Source organism: Chiloscyllium plagiosum, chromosome 9 (assembly GCF_004010195.1).
Source record: "Chiloscyllium plagiosum isolate BGI_BamShark_2017 chromosome 9, ASM401019v2, whole genome shotgun sequence".
Taxonomy (NCBI): Eukaryota; Metazoa; Chordata; class Chondrichthyes; order Orectolobiformes; family Hemiscylliidae; genus Chiloscyllium; species Chiloscyllium plagiosum.
This window is the reverse complement of record NC_057718.1, coordinates 91655353-91673625: the sequence shown is the minus strand read 5'-3', so window position 1 is coordinate 91673625 and position 18273 is coordinate 91655353. Positions and strand designations below refer to the sequence as shown.

General features: G+C 36.4%; 1 protein-coding gene and 1 long non-coding RNA gene across 7 annotated transcripts in view; both read left to right on the top strand.

Annotated features, from left to right (window-relative positions):
• The window catches only part of ralgapa2 (Ral GTPase activating protein catalytic subunit alpha 2), a 585975-nt gene that overhangs the window by 370328 nt on the left and 197374 nt on the right, over positions 1 to 18273 (top strand). For all 6 annotated transcript variants that reach the window (XM_043696530.1, XM_043696529.1, XM_043696527.1 and 3 more), the window contains one exon: positions 2429 to 2556. In XM_043696530.1, coding sequence (XP_043552465.1) covers positions 2429 to 2556 — 128 coding nt within the window. The remainder of the gene's footprint in view (positions 1 to 2428; positions 2557 to 18273) is intronic.
• On the top strand, positions 2575 to 15635 carry LOC122553058. The gene is made up of 3 exons (XR_006312606.1): positions 2575 to 2636; positions 9327 to 13941; positions 15467 to 15635. It is a non-coding gene; the product is annotated as an uncharacterized LOC122553058 (long non-coding RNA).

Below are 18273 nucleotides of genomic sequence, written 5' to 3'. Positions count from 1 at the left end.
AAAGGCCATTTTTGCTCCTTCACAATCTACAGACCCAGAAAATAACACTGTCTTATTCCTCTACAAACACTGCCCCAGGTTAAATTAATAGCTATGGCTTATATTTTAAGTTTAATCAAGAGACTTATCTCCAAAAACATATAATCAAGAAAGAATCCACTGTACCCACTACTGCAGCCTTTCTCTTGGACAGACTTAAAACAACAATTAACTTATCTGATTCTGTGCTGTGAACTTTGCCCAACAGTTCCTCCAAGATTAGTCGTGAATTTCACTGTTTGTTAATTTTCCCAGATGCACTCCGATGTCCAGCCATACACGAATTCAAACAGCAAAGGCAGTAACTGTGCAGGTTTTTTCTCTCTCTCTCTCTGTCCTGCACTGTCCTCACCATGTGCTTCCTTTGTCTGCTCTTCTCCTTTTTAAACTGTTGTTTTGACTTTTTTTTTTCCCAAAGTTCCAAAACAATGTTTTCTCGGGTGGAAATCCAGAAAGACTGGATATCAGCTTAGAGCCAAGCTGTTGAATGCTGTCACACATCAACCATTAAGATAGGGCAAGAATAACCACAGATCATATGTTCTGTTGAGCCCGCTCTATCATTCTGTGCAATCATGATTGAAGTTGAGCATGAATTCTAGTTTCTGACCAATGCCCAAGTTCCTCAATTCCCTGAAAACCTAAAAATGTGTCAATCCCAGCCTTTAATACAGTCAGTGATCATGCATCATTCATTCAATGCCATTTTTTTCATGTGCATTTTATTAGAAAGCATTTCTTTGTACAATGCAAAGTAAAAATCTGGATTGTCACCATCCCAAAATACTACTATTGAAATGAAAATTTAAAAACTTGGATTTTTCCTACAACCTGGGGAATAAAATCTACTGCAGTCAGGCGGTTAAAATGCAGATATGCTACTGGATTAGATCATGGCTGAATAGGGTTGGGAGGGAATGTTGAGGGGTTGTTGAACAGATTCTGTTCACAGGAAATTACCATTAATCTTTTTGGTTAGTTATAATATGACCCTGCTGGTCCCTTCCCATGTAAAAACCCATAATTTTGATGAGACCACAGGACATATCAAGATTTCAGGAACATGAGGAAGATTCATGCAGAATGTGGAGTCCTGAAGCTGTAACGATGCTATTCTGTTCAGCTTTAGGATTAGCTGTTAATTACTGTTAATTAAAATTAGTAAAAATAATGGTTCCTTTGAGTCTACGTGGCTGGCTGAGCTGAACTTGCGGGGAAGTAAGAATGAAAATGTGAGAGGGATAGTGAGAGGGACAAAAAGGCACTTCTGCGCCTTCAAATTTCCTCCCAAGATGGCATGTTGCCTCTTTGGTACAAAGGTCAAGGATCTCATTGAGCTGTTATATAAGCTGGGAGGGTGAACAAGTAGAGATTGTGGTCCATATCAGCAGCAATGATTAGGGAGAATGAGAAAGGTGAATGAAGCCCTGTAGACAAAGCTCAGGTGGCTTGGAGAGAGATTGAAACCTCTTAAAATCTACCTGTTTCGAGTATTTGGTCCCTTGTAAAAATGCCTCATGAGTTGGTGTGAACCTTTGCTAATGGTCATGCTGTCTACTCTCTCTGCCATAAAAGTTTCAGACATGTCAGAGGCAGGCACTCAGGCAGCCAGAAGGCCTCCGACTGAATCTTAGACGCCTGCACCTCATCTTCAAACCTGGTAGTGAGCAATTCTAATGTGCATGATCTTTGGAGATACAGCAATTACTTTTCATTCATAAATTCCATGCTTTGGATGGTGGCTACAAGGGAATTACTGATTGGACAGCAATGATTGTGCTGGGGTTTCGGGCGTCACAATAGTGCATTGTCATTTTTGAGTTTGAACCTATTGAGAGTGGAGGACAACTCAACTGCTGGAAGAGGGTCAAGGTGGGAGGTAAAGTAAATGGCAGATGGATGTGTGTATGTATGTATATTTGGCTGAAGATATCAGTGCTGCCTCCTAATTTTCAAACAATTCTGGTAATGTTTTTTGACCTAAATCTGACTGTTCTTACCACCCTTTTGCTGCTGGGAGGCTGATTTAAATATGTTAACAACGATGCAAATTCGGCTTTTATGAATTGCGCTGCGGGTTTAGCCATATCACATTTGTTTGATGGTTTAAAATCCCTGCTATCATGTATATGACGTATTTCATTTTCAACGGTCATTATTAATGTACTAGCATATCGTATAGGTAGATTATATATAGAATGAATGAACTTAATGAGACAATTGGACCTTTCCTGGCTTGTACTTGCTTTTGTACATTCTCATAGGACACACATCTGATGGAAGTTAGAAATTGTTCATGTTGCAGTTAGCAATTAACTTTTAATTCTCTTGATGTGAATATTGAACTACATATTGTGACATAACTCTAGAGGTGCTTAATGTTTTTCAGGTCCCATTTTTTGGTCCTCTTTTTGATGGAGCCATTGTGAATGAAAAACTTCTGCCAAGTCTTGTTCGTGCCACAGGCATCAATGCCAGTCGAGCTGTGAAGTCACTTATACCTCTCTATCAGAGCTTGTATCCTTTTCTTCCGATGCAGTACAGTCTTGATGAAAATTTTGGTTTCTTTCCCTAAACTTATTTTGTTCACTTTTCTGGTAAGTAATGGCATGCTGTTTTTGGAGTGAAGCCATTGATGTGGTGCTTAGTCATTCTTTAATGCACATTGAGTGGCCAAATTGGACTTAAATCATTTCATTATTTGGACATCACAATTTTCATTGATTTTAACATCACCTTATTGAATATTTAAATTTCAAATGTCGAGACACCATTATTGAAATCTGTTGTGTTGTTCAGTCTTTTGTGGATAGTTCATTTCTCTATTGACAACATTGACAAAGAGAAAAGATTTTCTCGATGTTGTACTTTGTTTTTGTCTGTCTGAAGTGTTTTGATTTGGTAGGCAATGCCTGGATACATCATTTTTTTCATTGCTCGTGAGGTGTGAATATCGCTGGCTGGACAAACATTTATTACCCATATATTGTCAGTGTCCAAATGTTACAGGAAGATTTTAAAATGTGTTATAATCACTCCAGCCAAGAAGTTTGTTGTCTGGAAGGTCCAGTTATACAGAATTTTGTGAGCAGTCTCTCAATAACATCAGCATCATTTTAGTACAGAACTTCGGGAGCAGAAACATGGAAGATACAGTATTCTGATAAGTAAAACCATTTTTGTTTCTGCTTTTTAAGGTTTTGATCACTTTGTTTTATGCTTCAGGTAATATTTCTGCAGTGTGTGCTCGTTTGCAAACTTGTGGTTCGGCATTAATGTTGTGATCCCAGTGGATGGAATGACTAGACAATTCTGATCCAAGAGAAACCTGGCTTGATACATGCTTTTCAAAAACTTGGTTAATGTAGTGGTCAGTCACTGAAACATAGTCACACGATACAGGGGTGTTTCTTTAACATCAGAACAGAAGTTTCTGAATAGAAAACAAAAAAGCTGTCCAGATAAAGAGCATAGTTTAGAAAATCTTCAAACAGCCAGCAAAATTAAGCTTCAACCTTTAACAACTTCATCTATTTATTGCAATTGAAATCCAGAGAAATTATCCCCCTATATAAAATCTTTAAGTTCTACCTAACAAGTTCGCCAGTTTCTCTTCTGGGAACTGTGAAGTATTTTTATATCTGTAGAATTTGAGGTGTTACAGCATAAAAGGAGGCCATTCAACCCATCATTTCAGCACTGGCCATAAACCAAGCATTGTGATTTATGCCTTTCTCCTGCCCTTGCACAATCTTTCTATTTAAATAATTGTTTTATCTTCTCTTGAATGCCTCAATTGAACTTGCCTCCACCACATATCCAAACAGTGCATTCCAGACATCCAAACCACTCGAATTGTATTTCCTACCTGATACCTGTCAAAAGCATACTTTGTCTTTTTTTATTTTAATTTTGATTTCTTTTATCATCTAAGGAGCTCTGGATTTGCGTTATTTTTTCCTTTTGAAGGAATATACCCTGACTGTTCCCAAAGCTATGAAGGTAGCCTATCATTCAGCCACAGTTTTTCTCTCCAACATTGTGTTCCAGTTTATCTAGCCTCGCATTTTTTTGAGCTCCATTGAAGTAAGCTCTCCTCATGTTAATTATTCCCACTCTCTGTTGTGTATTGTCCTCTTCTATCATCATCTTGCAATATAATGATCACTGTTTCCGAAATGTTTCCCCACTGACACTTGGAAGCAAGGTGGGCCAAGCAGATCAAGTACCAGGTCCAACAATTCATCCTTTCATGTTGGGCCAGTCACATACTGCTACAGGAAATTTTCCTGGACATAATCTAGGAACTCTTAACAATTTCAAAATACTCACCAAACTGAAAGCTTAAACCTTCTCAGCTTTAATAACCTGCAATTTCTAACCATGCACTCTTGGTATGGAAGTTGCACTAACTAAAACTTGCCACTGATGTAACTATGTCTTCTCTGATCTATTCTAAAACACCTTTCCAGGTGAGAATATAGGCTATTTCCTGTCCCCATCAGGACTCCTCCAAACTGCTCTAAATGCTTTCAGTCTCTGGATTTTCTAAGCTAAAATCAGTCCTTGATTATTCTAAACTGAGGATTAGCTAAAAGCCTTCATTATGTACTTTATCTGTCATAAACCACCAGGGTTCAAAATTTTACATCAGTGTTCTAGGAACTCCCAATCACCTATTCTCTGACACATACTGAGTGAGGTCACTGTTCTTAAGAAAAGCCAGACCTATTTTCTTTTATTTTAGAAACACTTCACAGAAGTAACCAACACCTGTATTCAGTATTTTTAGATCCATATTTTAGGAATGATAAATGTATATATACATAATCTCTCAAATTAATCATCACAGATGTCATTCAATAATGTTGAAAATTTCAAAAGATTTTGTTACCTCCTGTTCAGAATGTTTGGGACAATGTATCTGATCAACCAATATGGCAGCGGACCAATCTGGCACATGAGGCACAGGGCTCTACAAGAAGAGAGTGTCAGGACAGGATGGGAAGGATTAAGAATAGAATGGAATAGGTACATAGATTGTATGAAGAAATGGAATAGGGATGGTGTTGGCATATGAAGGGACAGTGCAAAAGTAATGAAAGATGAATTGGCATGGGAAGGTTAGAATGGCAATAGGTATTTAAGGAAGTGCAGCAATAATTGAGGTACTAATTTCACTGCAGATGTTTTGTTGGATTGAAGATGAGGGGAGCCTGATAATAAAGGTATCTTGATTAGAGGGACTGTCTGAGTTAAGATAGAGATCATATGGTATGGGTTCAGTATCAGGAGAGAGAGAATGGCATGGAAAGGGTAGTGGAAGCAGCATGAAAGATATTGATTTAGACAGTATGGGTGAAAAGGTTTAACATGGAAGATATACAGTGGAGATGAGAGGGCTGGGGATTGGCATGGGACAAAGGGATGGAATGGGAATGATGCAAGAGGGAGGAAAGGAACAGGATGATTAAGGCATAGGAAAGTCAGAATGAAGTCAGATGATTATTTAAAGAAATAGTTACATTTGAGTTGCCAGTGTCACTGCAAATGTTCTACAAGTCACTGCTAATATAATTTTTAAAGCGACTTCTGGTGTTGCAGGGCTTGCATTTGATTGCAAGCAATGTTTCCTAAATTGACTAATGTTTATAATGGTGTTCATGCGGAATAACTGAAACTGAAACTATTGTTGAAATTGTCTGTCTATTGAGGATAGTTTATAATGTATATTAATCAAGCAGAATGCTGTTGAAACTCAGAAATCTTTATTTTTGAGCTGAAGAAGAGTCATACCAGATTTGAAACATTAATTCTTTTGTTCTCTCTACAAATGAATTGGAATTGGGCTTTCTTGCCACATGTACTCCCATACAGGCATAGTGAAAAGTGTACAAAGTCGCCATTCCTGGCACTATCTTAGGTACAAAGGTAACTCGTCATAAAATATTAGGTACAACGTAGAAAAATAAAGAAGTGATAAAAGTTCAAAATTACAGTTCTTAATAAAAAGTAGAAAAATAAAGAAAATAAAGTTAGAAGTTCAGCATTACATCATGGCCCATTTAGCCATGGGCCTGCAGTCCTCCACATGCAGTCACTTCACGCTGGCTTTCCCCACAAAAGTTCATTCTCTTCCCCCATGCTGGGGTCAATGTCCTCCGTGCTGCTGTGTCACCACCACTCGACTCCCACCCCTTGCTGCCGACTTCCATCCAGACTCACCAGCCACCTCACCATCAACCACTGAAGGCCTCGATGATGTCACAATGCTACCTAGTGCTACTGGTCCACCTGGCTAAACAGATGCCTTATGGCTGAGCACCAAATTCCCGTTACATACTTCAACCACTGCCACGCTGTCGACCCTGATCTCTCTCCAGAAGGTAAATCAAAAAAAAGTTTAAAAACTGAAAAAGGGGAAAAACAGAAGGACTGAGTGGACAAGCCCAGGCTCTGGATACTGCCTACTCCACTGCTGCCATGTTGAAATAAAGATGCTGTCAGATCTGCTGAGTTTCTTCAACATTCTTTGTGAGAGTTTAAGATTTCCAGCATCTGCATATTTTGTTTTTATATTATTGTGGTGTATATTCCTGGATTTGACTGAAATTCACTTCCTTAGTAATGAATTAGATTTATCAAATTGACGTCGTTAACAGAAAGAATAAATACTATTTTAGTTATAAAATGTTTGAACCGTTTCGTACACCAGAGATATTGTTGAACATCTGCTTTCTTTACTGTGATGCAATGCATTATATGAAGGAGCAACATGCTTCACAGAGCTTGCATTTCAAAAAATCCTAAGGAAGAACTTGAGCACAGAGAATTAAATAACCTCTGTACAGTAAACTCGTAGGACATTTTTTGACATGTTGCATTATTTGTCGATGCAGTGAAGTTGAATTTTAAAAATCTGTATGGCAAATCTTGCCCTTTTCATAATATGTCTGTGAACAAAACACTCCCTCATTCTGACAGCTTTTATTGCTCGACTGTAAACTCCGATTACATCTGCACTTGACAGTCAGATTAAGGAGAATTTAATCAGCAGAGAAGATTAATTTGCATCTCAATTGGAGAGAGGTAGGAGGAAAAAGATTGCACTCTGCAGCCAGCAGGTTGCAAAAGAAATCTGATAAGGCACAATGCCTACTAGCAGTGAATACTCCAGCTGAGTGGAGGACAATATCAGAGGATATGTTGCCACAGCAACCTAAAGGTTCGTTGCTCTTTGTTTAGCCTTGGGTGTGCATTGCAGTCATTTGGTCAAAAAGACAGTGTCTAGCATTGTTAAAATTATGGAGAATTAGATCTGTTTTTGTTTTTAATCAAGCATAATTCCAAAAGGTTGTGTTTGTAAAGCACGTTGTGGATGTTTCAGATTTAAGTTTACAGTAGCCAAAACAATTTGACAAATCTATATTAAATATTATTTTCGTGTAAAAGTAATTCCGGTGTTGTGCATGTTTAGTAGCTCACAGTGTAGATAAGTCTGTATAAATTATTTCCTACATGTTGAATTTCATTCTTTTAACTCCTGTGTAATCATAATGGAAGTAATATGAACTTCTATGGATGCTTTAGAAAGGATTTTGTTTGTTCAGTTGCAATGAGCGTATTAAGGAAATACATCCCAATTAATCCATTATAATAATAAACACCACAATGCTTTTGGGTCAAGTAGGAGACACATCTTTCTGCCTGAAGCTTGTTGCAGTAAAGTTTAAATACCCTTTTATATTGAATTACACAAAAGATATTGGATGTATTTGAATGCACATATTCCAGTGTTCTTTTTAACTTAAGTTGTGAAGAACTGTGGTGATTTTCTTCTTTTGCAGTTCTTTAAATTTGGAAAGTTTTAGTTAGCCTGCTTGTGTATGTGTTCATGTGAGCCTTTCAAAGATGGGCATTTTTAATTAGTGTTCACTGATATTTATACTGAAAGTGGATCATGTAGCTACTTATGCAAGATGGTGTTTTCCATCGTAAATTGCAGGTACAGTCCAAATCCCACTGAGGTGCAGTCAACCATTTTAGACTGAACCATTTATATTTGTGATAATCTAAAAATACATAAAACCTTTGAAAAATCTTACATGTTTTGTGTATAATGTTAGCAGTTAAAATACCAGTAGATATATTCTCCTACAGATGAGTTGCACTTACAAGAAAAATTAAAACTCTCTTCCTGGAGACAACATCAATTATAATGTTTGTATTTTTAAAATGGTACTTTTTGCATTGGGGAGAAATATTTCAATTTATTGGTAACTCAAAACACTTGTTCGAGTAGTGACTTTACTCTCGTTTGAAGTTATATTCTGTTGAATTCAGTATTTTGTGAATTAAAATGAATGGAATTATATTGAATTTACTTGATGTGGAGGACTTGCTTAGAAAAGGAAATATGTTGCTTACAGTAAATTTGACATAAATAGGTCATTAAAGCTGTAAAGTATTTCAGAAGTTTAAAGCATTCAGTGAAGTTTCCTGCAAAACATTCTGTTCTCACCAACATTTAAATGAAGGTATAATTCTTGTCTGAAATGCGACAGCTAGCATTGTTCTTCCACTCATTTTATTTGGTTGTATAACATGATTTGGTAATTAACAAAGGCCTTATTAAAAGATAAACAAGTGTTGAGTCATTTCAAATGTTGGTAGTTGATAAACTGGTGATTTAAAAAACTTAACAGTAACAATATGTTTACTTACTTTGGCACAGCGTATTTTGCATATAAATTATTAAAATTATAACATCTGCTATCATTCTATACTTATATTTCACTTCTTAAAATTTTGTGCGTTCCTTCTCCTAACCCACAATATAAAGATCAAAATTAGAATGAAGCTGGTGTAGGGGTGATAGCATTTGGAAATTCCTGCTACAGGTCCCACAGCAGACACAAGTGCAACCACATGCTGTCACAGTCTGCTGCGCGGCATTTATTGTACACTGCCATCCAAGAGCAAGGTCCATCGGGGAATGCACCTCCTTTTGTTCCTGAACCAAAGGCTTGAGGTTTGATCCCCAGTGGCAAACTCAAGCATCTGAGCTATTATCATAGAAAAGCAGGTGCGACATTTGGCATTAGCCATCAGAAATCACTGAATTCTGCAGTCAGTTCTGCAGAAAAACTAGAATACAAATACTGTTTCCATATGTATATTCATTTCCTATTAACTAAATAATCTACTTGCCATAAATTTGCATATACTATTTGCTGTGTGCATTTAATGTTAAATGTCCTACATTGAAAACATATTTTTGTTACCAGCAACCTGCAGTATTGCATCACACCGCAGGAAAAAAAATCGCAGTGCGTGTACAGGAATGGTTACAAAGATACTTATTTATATGAACTATGACAAGGAAATATACAAGAAGAAAGAACTCATTAAATCTGTTATGTTGGTGTGAAAAGTACTGAATGAGGTGCCGCTGTACTGTGATGGACCAAATGTTGTCTAGGCATGGAAAAAGACAGATTGATTCACACATTTTAGTGAGATAAGCTGTCGGGCTAAATGTCAGAACCCTTTCCACATATAAGGTGAGGAGGCATCAGATTAATCACCATTAATTGGTTGCTGTTGTCCCACTGCAAGCCAGTAAGCAAAACTAAAGCGCTGATGAAGGATGGACAATAGATTATCTGCCCCCTTTGTAGCAGGAAGTCTCTGAAAGCAAAGTAATGGACTAGATTTTCTGTTTGTACTCACTGATCTAGATGAACTTGGAATTATATTTTTACAATTTTAATGAAATTGTCTCTGTTATAATCATACTACTTTTAAAAACATTTTTTCATATGGTAATATATTTGTTTCTTTTGATATTTACTGAAAGTTATGGAATGTGAATGATTAAGAAAATGTTCTCCAAGTATCTTCCAGTTGAAAAATGATCTTGTACATTTTCTGTGCAAATTCCATATGTAAGAACACAGGAAATAGGAACATAAGCAAGCCAGTCAGCTCTTTGATCTCTTTGATGATAGTGAAATCTTCTACTCCACATCATTTTCCTGTACTAACCTCCATTTTTTAAAACAAATTAAACAATTTTGCTCTCATCTGCATCTCGGTGAATAACAATAATAAGTGAATGTATTTCCTATTAATTGTCATGTTTGATAAAAGAGTTAAAGAGATATCCAAAGAAAGAACCAAGCTGAGAAATGAGATTGTCAAGTAATGGATATGATTAAGATTGAACAATATTTAGGGATAGTAAGCTTCTGGTTTTGGCCTATTGATTTTTGACTATCTTAATAAGTATGCAATGAATAGTGGAATTCAAAAAATGAGGCCTAAGCAAGCAAAGTGGTGTCTTTCTACTCATTTATCATCTGTCGTCACTATTTTTCCTCAGTACATAATGGAAGTAGCCATTCAGTGAATGCAACAAACGATATGACCTATATTTAAACTCATACTACGTGTTACTGTTGTAAACACAAAAAATGACTTGATTTGTGTGTTTGATGTTTGAAATGCTAGTGAATAAAATCTACCCTCTGGTCAAATCTGATCACTTCCATGAACTCAGAGAAATCTATGGACCTATAGTTAAATAGTAAGCACCATATTTATCTTACAGTAATTAAACAATTCACAGAGTGAACTGGGCAAACCACCTACCGTGAAGCATTTTCTTCTACTTAGCCTAATGTGATAAGGTTTAAATACAGAGGCTGGTATGTTGAAGCAAAATCACTGGTATGCTGATTTTAACTTTCTTACTATAGCCAAACCCATATATTCTTGCATGTTAAAATTCAAATTATTGTGTCCAGAACACAGTACTAATGACCATGTCAGTGTGTTATTGAATACACAATAATGTGCACCTTTTATTGTAGATGTGTTGTTTTCGCAGGTTTTTCTGATTAACCTTGCTTAATTAGTCTATCAAGCCAATTGAAATGTGAACATTTTTAAATTTCTTTAAATATTGGATTGAATAAGTATGTTAAAATCTGATTGATGCTTATCCAGTAGCCAAGTATTTCTTGGAAGATTTCAATGCAATTGTGATGTTAGAGTGGATTTGTACCTTTATTACTCCAGATTTACTCAGAGATGTTACCCACGTTCTCAAATTCCAGGCCATGGTTATGTATAAATATATGCAATTGTTTATGGTGTTTACATTAGTGATATGAAGAGGGGCTTAATAAAAACAGGTAGCTGTCGAATGTTCTTATTTTCATCAAGCCCTGAAAGTTTACACTGATTTCCACTTGTGTGCTGGTTGCTACATTTGGACATATGATAATTATTTTGTAAGGAAATTTTGGCATAAATTGCTCTTGACAGGATCAGAATGGAATCCCATATAAATTTCATTAAGTCAGATTAAAGAAATTTCATTCCTTAAGGCATCCTAATTCTGCAATGAGCTGTTTCCCTGCTAATTTGAATTATTTTCAAATTTACAAGTCTGAAGAAGTTTTAAGAAATACTAGGTTCTGTACAGATAATGCTCTTTGTTCCTGTATAAATACAGAAATGCTATTTTATTAGTGAGAACATTATATTAGCTGAAACAATTACATTCTAGGCACATTTACACAAAAAGGTGTGATTCAGATTAAATAGATGCGTGAAACCTTATGCAGTGACATTGTAACCCACTGGTGAAAGCAGAATAATCAGTTTTGACTAATCGTGTCATCCTTAGTCACTTCTGTTTGCTTGCCCAGTGAGAAGTCAAAGATTTAGCTTGCTATATACACGCAATATCAGGCATTATAAAGCAATAATTACATGATGGCTTGTGGATTTTTTTAGCCTGGAGTTGGGGCAAGTCACACTTATCAGAGTACACCCCACTGAGCACTCCAGCAGTTAGCATTTCTTGGATGAAAGTGTGCTGACCTTCATTTTTGTAGTGCTGGTTTCCTGTCAGAGAGGATCAATAGTTTAGCAACCTGCTTGTGCTGCTTACCTCTGTTCTCATACTGAGTCCTATCTCCAGGCTGGAATCAATATCTTTAATCTGTTCTTCACTATAATAAGTTGCGCAAGGCAGAGTTTCGAGCTGGAATTCTATGGGTTGATGGAAGCGGTTACTTCAGCTTTTGTAGATTTTTATCCCATAACATCTTTTTACTCAGGGAATTAATTATAATATAAATATGTCTTCTGTCCATGTTTAAATTCATATTACAAGCATTTGCTCGTGATCTCTGGTTCCCTTTAAACATGATACACTTCCATTTAACACTTGCAAATAAATGACAACAAGGGTGATTCCACCAAAGCCTTAATATTAATCCTGCTCTGTAATGATGATTCATACCATATTGGCACTTTTAGCAAAGTGAGAACTGGAATCCATTGAGCTGCACAGTACATTATCGTGCAGCTCATCAAAAAAATTCATGTTGATTTTTATTGTCATGAAATATGCTTGTACTTGAAATAAACACATTTCGGCCAGTTTAACAGGAAAATGTTTGAAACTTACAGAATAGACCACTGTTCACCAAAGTTTGTGAAATTACACTGCAGAGCTGAAATTTGGGCTTGAGCACCTTTATGTTCTCTATTTCAATTTCTATAATGTTTTGTATCAGCCCAAATTTGACCTATTTTTTATGTTCTGTCAACTGTCACTTCGGTTCTTCAATCCATTTGTCAGTAATTCTCTTGTAGTTTCATGCTGGATTTCCTCCTGGGTATGGTAAAAGAACTTGGCATCTTCAAGCCAACCACACAGCAATCTGAATAGCCTTGCTTTAGGTAATTTACTTCTAACTTGATCCATCAGATATTTTGGCCTTCATGAATTGCCTGAATGAGACTTGAAATACTGGATCTGGCAGAAGCTTTTCATATGATGCCTTTCGCTCACAAAAAAAATTTCCATCTGTTGGTAAAATATTGCAGAATAGCTCTAGACCCAATCATCTGCAGAGGTTTCATCAATTACCTTCCTTCCATCATAAGTTCAGAATGAGAATATTTGCTATTGATTTCGCAATGTTCAGTGGCATTCACAATTCCTCAGACACTGAAGCACTATGTTCCAATATGCAGCAAGACCTGGACAACATAAAGATTTGAACTGTTAATTGAAGTCTCAAGTGGTATTTTCATCATACACGTGCCCTTAAATGACCCTTTCCAAATAGGGAAGATTTAACCGTCTCAGCCCTGTAACCAACATCCATTGACAAGAAACTGAACTGGACTAATTATATAAATGCTGTGGCTACAAGAGCAGGTCAGAAGCTGGTAAATGTGAGGCAGCTAACTCAACATTGCTTGCCAAAGTATTTCCACCATCTACAAGGTACAAGTCAGGAGTAGGGTGCAATGCTCTTCGTTTGCTTGGATGCGTGCAACCCCAACAAGACTCAAGAAACTTGACACCATCCAAGACTAAGCAAGTTGCTTGATCAGTGGCTCATTCACCAACTTAAACATTCATTTATTTCACTGCTAATGCACATTGCTACGGTTTGCAGCATCTACAATGTGCTCTGTAGTACATCTCATTAAGGCTCCTTTGACAAAACCGTCCAACTCTCAAATGCATGAAAGGATGACAGTGGTAAATACAGGGAATGCCACAAGTTTCCCTCCAAGGTACGCACCACCCTGACTTGGGAACTATTTTGCCGCTCTTTCACTATCGCAGATAAACATCCTGGAGTTCCCTTCTCAGATGCACTACATATGTTTCCACAGCAAATAGACTGGTGTGGTTCAAGAACCCAGCTCATTAGCACTATCTCAAGGACAGTTAAAGATGGACAATAACTGTTGGCCTTGCTAGTGATGGCTATGGCCCATGAAAGAATAAAATACTAAAAAGCAATGAAAGCAAAAACATGAATATAAACGTGCTGGAAAAACTAAGCAAGTTTGGCCGCATCTGAGGTGAGGGAACCAGAGTTAGTGTCATTGATCTCTAGAAACCTGTTGATTTCTATCTTGAACATGCTCGATGTTTGAGCTTCCACAGCTCTCTGGGACAAAGTTTACTCTTGATTTCATTGCTTTTGACTGGCATAAGTACTAAAATGTCTAATACTATTGCTTTCCAATCAGTTAGCTGGAATGCTGAGGCTTTGAAGCAACTTGGAAACAAAAAATGAAATACTGCCTTATATAACCAAATAACTATTAAATAAAATGCAATTATTTTCAGAATCTCCTTTCAAAATGGAGAAACATAAATGAATTCAATAATGCAACATGAAAAGTAAAGCTAATCACTTTTTAAGAATATGATTTGGATAAATAAATAAATGAAAAAGGTGGATAATGAGAGGAATCACAGGAGTTCAAGAGAATGAAAGTAAACAAGTGTTGAAAATTCCTAAGAGAGATAAAGCAGAGAAATGAACTGAACTGATTCTGATGATAGAAGCTAAATGTTTAACCATAAGTAACTTAAATTAATTGTCATCTGGAAATATGAAATGATTTACTAGAGAAATTGATTCAAAAATGAATCAATAAGCAGGAATGCAACGATATAAAAGATAATTTTTGTTTCTAATCACTAGAAGTTCAATTTTTTGGAGATTGACAATATATGAAAACATGAAGTATGATCATTGACATTTTTCAAAAAGTTGAAGATTAAAATAACTGCTAATAGTTCAAACTTGTAGGCGTTCCTCATTTTTACCTCTGAATTCAAATATTTTTGACTCCTGGTTTAGCTGCCAGTGAACTTCTGCCTGCTTTCTTAGCATCTTGTCTGACTGTTAAAGCTGTTCATACATCTTTTCATCTGACTCCCTGTGTTGTCTGAAAGCAGACCTTTTTTCATTTTCTGCCTGCTTTGTTAAGCATTGCCTTTCAGGTCATTCTTAACTAATTATAGATTCTCCAGGTTGCATCTTCAGAGTAGCATTAGACACTTGTATTTGACTAACTCAGGAAAGGCCAGAAGAATCCCAGACATTGAAGTTTTATTTTTGATAAAATATTGCAACTACTGTCCAATTAGTGTTGTTTAAGCTTTAGATTTTTTCAAATTGCCGTAGTGCAAGTCGACAGATCCTTCTGCTCCTTTCGAGAAGCATGTGTTTTGACTTCAGTAATGTTACTTCATTAATATGCTACTTATTCTATCTACTCCTCCCACCTCCCCCCACCCCCACCCTCCCCAAACACAGATACACACACAAACATACTCTCTCTCTATGGGCAACCCCAACTAGAACCAGAATTTTGATCAATTATCAGAAAAACCGTGATCCTACGACAGAATATTTCCATATATTTTGACCAGCATTTAAATGATCATAATAATTATTTTATATTGATCTGTTAAAGTTTGATCTTGCATATACAGTATATTTTTGTTTTGAGATCTATCTTTATTAAATAGAAATCATCTGTGTTTAACAATAAAGTCTCACCTAGCATTATATACTTCTAATGTACATAGAATTCGTACAATGCAGAAGGAGGCCATTCAGCTCATCAAGTCCACACTGATCCTCCGAAGAGCGTCACACCAAGACCCAGCCTCCTACCACATCCCATAACCCCACATTTACTGTGGCTAATCCACCTAGCCGACACAGCCCTGAACACTCTGGGCATTTTTTTTAGTATGACCAATCCACCGAACCTGCACATTTTTGGACTGTGGGAGAAGCAAAGAACCAGGTGGAAACCCACACTGACACAGGGAGAACATGCAAACTCCACACAAGCTTCACCCAAAGCTGGAATCAAACCTGAGTCCCTGGTACTGAGAGGCAGTATTGCTAACAACTGAGCCATCGTGCCCGCCCAAGTATTTGTCTTACGTTTGCTTAATTTACTCTTTCTTTCTGTTATTTGGTTCGAATCCCCTAATAATAAAATACATGGTTAAAATTAATGACAATTTGAACTCTTGGACTTTGCATCTCTTACACTGTGGCAAACAGATTTTCAGTGATGCACCATAAAAATAAAGCATGTAAATATATTTTATTGTACAAGTACTCTGCGGTCAGTTCTTCCAAGTGATACCATTAATCTCTCATTAACTTTCTGTTGCCTGTAATGGTGGTTTTTGACATGCTTTTGAGCAATTCTCTAATTACAACAAATATTACATATTTAATTCTTGTATACATAGAATTTAAACTACAGATCATGGTACAAAAATGGCCCATTTGGCCTCAGATCCCAGTTTTGAACTGCTGGATCCATTCTAAATCTATAAACATATGAATTCAGAGTAAGAGTAGCAGTGAGTCATTAGACATTTTGAATCTGCGCTGACATTCATTAGGATGTGATCTGATTGTGAGCTCAACTTTGCATCGCTGCCATATTTTTGATGACCTTTGACTTCCTTGTTAGACAAAAATCTATCTCCTTCTGCCTTAAAATATTGAATGACGCTGCTTTCTCACTCCCTGAGGAAGGTGTACAGCCCTTTGAATGGGAGAATTTCTCCTCCTCTCTATCTTGTGTGGAAAATCCCTTGCTTTTCGACTGTATCCCCCTAGCTATAGTATCTCCCACAAGGGAAAATATCTTTTCAGCACCCACCCTGTCAAGTCCTCTCGGAATCCTGTATGTCTTAACAAAGTCACTTATTATGCTTCTGATCTCCATTTGATAAATATCAAGCTGCTCCTACCTTTCCTCAAAAGATAGACCTCTCCCCAACCAAGGAATCACTTCAGTGAACCTTCTCTAAAATGTTCCTATTTCATGCATGCCCTTTCTTTTTTTAAAAAAAAGGCCAAAATACTGCACAATACTCCAGAGGTAGTCTCACTAATGCCTTGTACAACGGTAGCAAAACATCCTTATATTTAACTTCCACGCACCTTCCTAATCACTTCCAAAACAGCATGCTAACTTTTTGAGATTCGTGTACTAAGACACCCAGGTGTCTCTGTACTTAAGGGAATCTGTAATCCAAATTAAAAGGTGATTTTTCTGTTGTTCTTGTCAAATGAGCAACTTCACATTTTCATGTCATTCTCCATCTGCCAAAATTTGTCCATTGAAATTATCCATATGGTTTTGTAAACTCAATACTCAAGTTACTCTCCTATTTATATTTGTGAGATCTCTGCTACTAAATACGGTAGTGATGCGACATAATAGGATGGATGGTATCCTCCATCTAAAGGTTAGACTGTGTAAAATCAAAGCTTGAGAGATGATCTGTCCTATCAGCATAAAGAGATGCAACATTCAAATTATTCTATATTGCTGCTCCAGCTCCAAGTGATATAGAGTTTGAGTAGTACAGAGATATGACAGAAAAATGAACCTTTGAGGGATAGAGTAACCTTCTTGGTCTTGTACCATTTTGGTTTTGAAGATTAACTATAAAAATACATAGCATGATACTGTGAGGTATTAACCTTTTAACTTGAGCAAATGATCTTGAATTGATTCCGGACATTTTTTTTAGAATTTGAATATTTAGCTTCCTTTTGTGCTGTAATCATTCTATGATTTGAGAAAGGCAAAACTACAAACTTATAAAGTTGTGGCTATTTTAAACCTGCAGAGAGCATTCAATGCAAATATAATTTGACTTTTTTGTAAAACAGACATTTAATCAATGAACTAAATTAATTTACACAAAAGTTCAAAACCTGATCTACATTTCCTGATATTTATGTACTAAAAATAAAGTATTTCTTGAATACAATTAGACACTGAAGAACATTAACATATTCATATATGAACATTGCATGGAAACAATAATTTTAACTGAACCACTGTATTCTTTTCGAACACCAAATTTCAATGCTGTTTTCCAATAATGGGAACTTGTATTTATTTAAATTTACCATTTGCGTCTCAAGCATTTTTATTTCTGGTAACTGTATTCAAGAAATACTTTAAGTTAAGTATTTAAATTTAAATAAATACAATTTCCATATTGGAAAACAGCATTGAAATTTGGTGTTCGAAGGGAATACAGTGGTTCAGTTAAAATGATTGTTTCCATGCAACGATCATATATGAATATGTTGACGTTCTTCAGTGTCTAATTGTATTCAAGAAATACTTTATTTTAGAAACTATCCATTCCTAGACTTGATGGTACAGAGAACACCGAACCGAGAATTCACCACAAAGGTATACAGGAAAGCCACACACACAGACCAAGTCCTGAACTACAAAAGCAACCATCCCAACACAAACACAAGAAGTTGCATCAAGACACTGTTCAAAAGGGCCACAACGCACTGCAGTACACCAGAACTGCAAAAAGAGGAAGAAGAA